This window comes from Ananas comosus, linkage group 23 (genome assembly GCF_001540865.1).
Source record: "Ananas comosus cultivar F153 linkage group 23, ASM154086v1, whole genome shotgun sequence".
Classification (NCBI taxonomy): domain Eukaryota; kingdom Viridiplantae; phylum Streptophyta; class Magnoliopsida; order Poales; family Bromeliaceae; genus Ananas; species Ananas comosus.
In genome coordinates, this window is record NC_033643.1 from 1,900,669 (window position 1) to 1,908,076 (window position 7,408).

At 35.7% G+C, this 7,408-nt stretch overlaps 1 protein-coding gene across 1 annotated transcript; it reads right to left on the reverse strand.

The window, feature by feature from the left end:
* On the reverse strand, positions 49-3,749 carry LOC109728435 (uncharacterized protein PB18E9.04c-like). The gene is made up of 5 exons (XM_020258842.1): positions 3,484-3,749; positions 3,147-3,284; positions 2,427-2,547; positions 1,257-2,156; positions 49-725 (listed from the first exon to the last, which is right to left on the reverse strand). The coding sequence occupies exons 2-5, from the start codon at positions 3,194-3,196 to the stop codon at positions 312-314; spliced, it is 1,485 nt and encodes a 494-aa protein (XP_020114431.1). The 5' UTR covers positions 3,197-3,284; positions 3,484-3,749; the 3' UTR covers positions 49-311.

The following is a 7,408-nucleotide window of genomic DNA, read 5'->3' on the forward strand; positions in this document are numbered from 1 at the left end:
AAAATTTAGATTTTTTAGATGATAAATACGTTTTACCTAATGATTACACAAGACAAAGAAAAGCTCAAATATCTTTTAATTTTGCATTCTGAATTTTAGTACAATAAACCTGTGAATTGAAAAACAACAAATTCGAGTAAGGGCCGCGATCTAAGACCACACCCAACCATTTTCAACAACAGAAGAGGATTCATCAGAAAAAGATAAGTTCTAAAACAATGATATGAAAAATTCCCAAAAAAAAGAGAGGAAAAGTAGAACAGAAGAAAGTGAAGAATCAAGCATATCAAACTTTACATAGTGAATCACTGTCATAGAGGACCGAAAGGTTCCGGGAGAGGCTCGAGCCGGTGATCGAACACGGAGCTCTCATCCGACTTGTCGTCAACACTGTGCAACCAATTAGTGTTACTCACATCCTCTCTCAGCAACATCGAGTCATAGCGGAAGCTACCATAGATATCGATATCGTTCAAGATATCTTTTGTCGCGAGGTTTTCTCTATCGGGAGAGTTATTAGCTGTACTGCCGCCGTTGTATGAGCTTCCTCTGTTGGAATCCCCAGAAACTGTTCCATTGCTATTTCCATTTTCAGAAAGGAGTTCGTCCTCGTTAGGGATCACGGAGTCTGGTGTACGAGCCGGTTGGTGTTTTCTGGCAGAACTGCGGATGCTGCGCGGGAAGAGGGACGTACTCCGGATGCCGCCAATATTTTGTCGAATGTCCTACGGTTAGAAACAGTTGAAGGCATTAGGAATTTAATACTTCGAGGTTGAACGATTAGATCTACTATAGCAGGGGCTAATATAGTAATACAGCATATTGTTCTGTCCAGCCCTGTGTAAACTAGGAGTGAAAATTTTCACCTACTTCCCTGCAGTGAAACAACTCAAACAAATGACCTGACCACCTTGTGGTTCGAACTGTAATACTTGACCATCTTGAGGTTGTTCCAGTTGTTCATAAGAACTTGCCATTAAAATTGATCATGAGGCTCATTGAAAATATTGTAAATTTTAATTTCTTAATCTTGTAGATAGTCATTAACTAACGATTTGCATGATTGTCATACAGGCAAGTCTAATTTCACATCCTAACAGCGACAACAATAGAAGGGGGGTTGTGAAAGCTTTTCCAAACCAGAAATATCATGTATGCTGCTAATTATGCCGTAACTATCTCTCAATCAGTAAGCACGAAGAGAAGGAAAAACGAAAAAAAGAAAACTATCACCGATGTAGCAAGAAAATACATACCATGTGTCTGATGGCCATGTCAAGCGACTTCTTCGAGATTGTCCTTCCAAATCCACTGTTCTCTGTAGCTTTCATCATGGTCTGCATGGCTTGTTGCCCATTGTTGAACAAAGGAACCTTTGAAATGTTCTCCGGAAACTTATTCCGAGTAACAACAGGCAATGAGATCCTCTTATGTGAGCTCAAAGTAGCTGCTGGTTCAGAATTAGGGGATGACCTTACTGTCAAAGCCATTCCTGGGCGTGCTCTTCCTGCAGAAACTGGCCGTTCGGGCAGCTTAGTTTTTAGATTTGGTGGCGTTTCAGTCGGAAAATCGGGGATATCAAGTGGCCGAACTGGAGTCCGAGGCCGTGGACTAGGGGAGCTTGGGCGTGATGAAGGTGCGGAACTTTGACCGCTAGGGATTGGGCTTCGCCCAGTAGATGTTAGACCTCCAGAAGTCCGGATCTGCCCGACAGACGGTGATCTGCCTGGGATAATAGGATGGCGAGTAGGGGTTGATGGCCGGGAAGTAGACCGGGGCGCTGAAGAATTTGAATTTGAATTTGAATTTGAAGTAGGAGTAACTCGGGGCCGCGTGGACGGGGTTGATGACCTAGCATTTTGCGAGGGTCTGGTCTTAATTGCGGCAGAGGTGGGTAGAGCCTGGGTTCTGACCGGTGTGGGAGAACGTGTCGGCACAGGACGAGAGGCCGGAGTTGTCGTTGGCCTTGTTGAAGAAAGAGTGCCCACCCGCTTGATCGGAGTTGATGGCCTTGAGTTGACTGAGGCCGAGCTTGTGTTTAAAATTGAAGTTCTGTTTTTACTAGGAATGAAGGTGGAAGCAGTGGAAGGGCGGGATAGTGAACTGCTTCGGGCTAGTCTTGGTAAATTGCTGTTCTCTGGTTGAGAAGCAGAAAACTGCAACAAACATATGCAACATGTAAGTCCGCAGGCCGTATCGTTAAACAAATTCCATTTGCAAGTCATTTGCTATAATAGAGTTGACAGGAAAATAGAAAGAGTTGTAAGAACTATCTAGAAATTTTTTGACCTGTAGAAAGTACCAACTAACTAGATATGTTCCGTTTAATGCTGATGGACAACTTCTATGCCAAAGCCAGAACTCTTTGGACCAATATTATGCATCACAGTATACTTAGAACATATAAATAACTAAAGAAAAGTTACCCGCGAAGCTCTTGCAGCGGACGATGATCTAGTGGTGGCGCGTTTTGGTACAGTTGAAGAGAGTGGCATCTCAGTAAGATCCAAAGAAGAATTATGAGGAGTTCCTGGAGGTGTTAAAAGCCTGAGCAAAAAGGATGCTATCTTTAAGTTCTACATATCCAAGAAAAGATGTGAATTGAAGTGAACTTGCAAGTGCAATTGTTTAGATAAACAAAAAGTTATATGCATAGTCCCTCTACTATACCGATGTTGCAAGTTAGCCAATTACATGAATTCAATCAACCACAGGATCATTATGTAGTAGTTGAATATGATTGAATTCCGGTAGATTCACAAGATGGATCTAAGTTGAGCTTAATTAGCGGGAATTAAGTTGTATTCTCTTATCTACTCTTTGTACCTTTTTCTTTCTCTCAAATGAATGCAATGAGGGATCACCTCATACTCAAACAACTAAGAAATTAAATTCGTTAAACTTATCATGTTCAAGATACTCGCGATAAAGTTATTTCTACTAATAGCCCAATACTATCTTTTTCTGACAAAATTAGCATATAACATGGAATCGAAGACGCTGGAACGATCTTTCTCTTCTTCTTTTTTTTTCGACATCAATTAACATCTATAGAACATCAGATCAAAGAACTCCTAATCTCAAGTATAATTCACAGCACATGAGGAAAAAAAAGAAAAAAAACTGCAGAGGATCAGAGCACTCACCAATCATAATCATGCTTCCCCAAATCCGAATCAAGTAGATCATCCATCATACTCCTCGAATCCGCACACCCTCAATCCAAGTATCCAACTGAGATGCAATCTACTAAAATTAACACGCTCCACTACTTAAATCCGCTTCTGCACACACCATTAATATAAACAGAAACTGAGCAATTAACCGACGAAACCCTAAATTTAGAGATCGCAACACCATAACAGTAAACAACAACTTGTTGATGTGCAACCAAAAATGGTTACCCCCTCACTCACTAAATCCAGTAGAATTAGAAACAACTATAGGGATCCGATCCCAAATGGACAAGGATTAAGAGCGTACACTTTATACGTAGACAGAAGGTGTTGTGGAGTAGTAAAAGGACCTTCTCCACGGCCTCCTCCTCCGGCGATCCTCCGACGATCCACCGGCGATGCTCCGACGATGCTCCGGCGAGCTCCTGATCCGATCCGCGCCGGAATCGGGACCGGAGATCTTCGAGTCTCCTCCCTTCTTCTTCTTCTTCTTCTACGAAGCAACGAAGAGAGAGAGAGAGAGAGAGAGAGAGAGAGAGAGAGGAGTTGGGATCTCGGGAGGGAAAGGAGAGACGGGGACAAGTACGAGAGCGAGGCGTTTAAAAAGAACACAGCAAGAGGAGTCCCTCCACTATCCCAATATTACAACTTAGTTCTTATCCCTTTTATTTTTATTATTATTATTATTAATTATTTTTTATAGAGAGTATTCTTTATTTAAAATATATTATTTAAATGTTTATAATATTCGATTCTATATAAATATTTCACTAGATAAATAGCTTCTATCAATAAATATAATATTTTTTAGCAGTAAACATAGCTTATTGAGAATTAGTTCATATCTTTAGATTTTTTTTCAATTATTTCTTTTTTTGGGTTAATTTCATGTATGTTTCTGCAAATATAATGAATGAAAAATATATTCCTATAAAATTCAACTTTCATATATTGTTCCTACAAAAGTCATAATGTTTTCAAATATTTTCATATGATTTGTTATCATTAAAAAATCGTATATATTTTTAATTTTGTCATCATAAATATATCCCTCCAAAAATCATTATAATATAACATAAAGGAATAAAAATATAAAAAACTAACTATGATTAAATATTTAACCTATGGTTAACTAACATTTTTTAACGAATTCTAACGGGAGGAACATATTTGAAAACATAAGAACTTCTACAGAAACAAAATAAAAAAGTTGAACTTTATAAGGATTTATTTGCTATTTACTATATTTGTACGGACATGTATGAAATTAATCCTATTTTTAATAGTAGAGGACAAGTACTTGGATACAATATTAAGAAACTCGAGGGGATCACCTGCAATAGGGTCACCCGTACCATCACTGAGTCGCCAACTCGGCTCATGGTGACCGTTCGATGGGGACGGGGTTGATTGCTACATCACCACCACCAAAATAATATCCCGTCAAATCCTTGATCAACTACTTGTAATTTCGTGCACAGAAAAATTCTACATAATAATTAATCTCGCGATCATTTACTCATCGAATCTATTTTTCACTGACCGTCACTACAGATTGAGATTAATCCTATCTTTCGGATGGACGATAAGATCGAAAGTTCGTAAAATATTGATCTTGCCATTCTTAAAGAACAAGATTAATCGCTTGCTAGACTCTTAATTTGTGACGATATCAGTGCGTAAAAAATTTCTATGTAATAATTAATCTTGCAGATATTCACTTATCAGACTTGAGTTTTGGCGGATTTACTGATCTCCACTACTGGTTGAGATCATTCCTATCTTTCAAATTGACGATATGATGAAAAATTTGCAGAAAGTGTGGCGATCATCAGATTGAGCATCGGCACGTAAAAATTTTCTACGTAATAATTAATCTTCCAGGCATTTATTTATAAGACTTATTTTTTGATCAATTTTCAGAAGGTTGTATTATTTTATGTTTTAGTAAATTTAAAATCCCCAAAAATTGAATCTAAGTGTTGGTTAGACCTCTATAAGGATGGATGAGCTGGTTCTTTATGAATCTTTAATTCTATGTAGGTGAGATGATTTGCATGGCAATTTTTTTGGTACAACCAAATTAGAAAAATGTTAGGATGCAATTAATAGTTAATCTACATCTATCTGTCTTTGACTTGAAAATTAGGGCCATGTGATCCGGTTGATCAAATATTTTTTGCACTACTTTCAACAATAAGATGAGATTCTATTCCTCTTTTGGTTAAAAATATATAGAGTTTATCTGAATTATGAATTATTTTGAATGTATTATATATCTGGGTTTCAAAAGATTAATTTTATTATTCAGCCTTTCAATTTATTGATTTGAGTTTAGTTAACTATATGTTGAATTCAAAATTTAAACTAATTTTTTATTTTAATAAATTTGTAGCTTTGAGAATTTGCATAAAGCATACTTTAAAGATAAACTATATATTTAAATTTTAAAGTCAAAGTAACGTTGAGCGACTCAAACTAAAAAAATTGAAAGGTCGAATAGTAAAATAAAAAATTTAAAAAAGTTCGTTATCGATTCAAAATGATACATAGTTCATATAGGGTCTATATGTTTTTGTTTTTTTTTTCTTAGTTAGGTAACACTTTGTCATCCTATTTTTTATTGATTTTTTTTTACGCAGTTTCTAAAGAAGTAACATCTCTGTAAAAATAAGCTTTTGAATCCCAAATTACATTTAAAAAGAAAAATAGAGAATCAATTTGAGTAGCGTAGCCTTAATGGCTTAGAACAATCATGAATAACATTTGCTAATTTAACTTGCGTAAAGGATAATGAGGATGGTAACTTGTAATCAAAGCAAATGAATAATAAAATCTCTTCGTTTTTAAACGACATATTTTACTTTGCCTTGTATTTCAAGTTAATCCAACTTAATTTCCCACTTTATTTAATAGAGCCAAATTATCACACCCAATTTACAAATATATATGAAAACATAAATAAAATAATTTCATGTAAACGGATTTTATTTTTTGTAGCTAGCTTTTTTTTTTCTTTTTCTTTTTTTGTAAACAATCTTTTAGCATAATCATACTAGATAAGGATGATTGATTTCTCATATCTACGATGTCATTTTCCTTAGGGGTGGTAATCCAGCTCACTGTTCGCGAGCCAATCTTGTGTTCGGCTCGAAATGAGCTCGAGATTGAATCATTCGTTTAGTAAACGAGCCGAACCCGACTGGGTCACTCCCGGCGATCGATAAAGCTTCGAATACAATATATTTAATTATATATAATTTATTAATTATTTTTATAAATAATACAAATAATTATATATAAAATATATTTATTAATAATTTTAACAAAATAAAACAGATAAAATACACTTAGTATAAAAAGACTCATTTAAATTAAATTTCAACTATTAAGGTAAAGTCTAATAGATAAAATTTAATAAAAATTTATTTTTTTATTATTAAATCCCTCTAATCTTTATATATTGTTGTTTACATGTGCTACAGCTCGTAGCCATCTCGTCCACGAGCTGAATTTCGAATTCGATACTTATACAAGCCAGCTCGAGTCGCCAACACGAAGCCATCCCGAGCTCTTCCTTCGAACTTGTTACACCCCTAGCTATACTTAAGAAGCTAAAAAAAGAAAAAGTGACCTTTTGCACACATAATATATATATATATATATTATTTGATTAGGAAAAAGACAAACTGTTGTACATTCAAAAGTACTTTTGAGAAAATGAAGGGACAATGAACTCCACATCCCTCCAAATTATAACCACATTATTCACCAGGATAAACAATTAAGAATTCACTAATAGAGATTAAATGAAAAAAAAAGAATTAACTCAGTAATGACCAAAATTGAGAGCATTATTAGAACTTTAAGAAAAGCATAATCAACATATTATGCCCTTCTCTTTACATCTGCTTTACTCAAACGCATCCACAAAATTATGTGCATGCACCCACAGAAATTCAGATAAACAATTCAGAGACAAAGCAATCATTAGGGGCGTAAACGAGCCTAACACGAGTGTACTGGGGTCGGCTCGTGTTCGACTCGCTTATTAAACGAGTCGAACAAGCTGATTTGCTAAAATATCGAGCCAAAAAATTCAGCTCGTGTTCGGCTCGTTTATTAACGAACCGAACACGAGCTGGCTCACGAACTGGTCTAACGAACAATAAATTAAAAAATATTAGATTAAATATATGTTAAAAATAATTTATAAAATTTTATCCATTAGA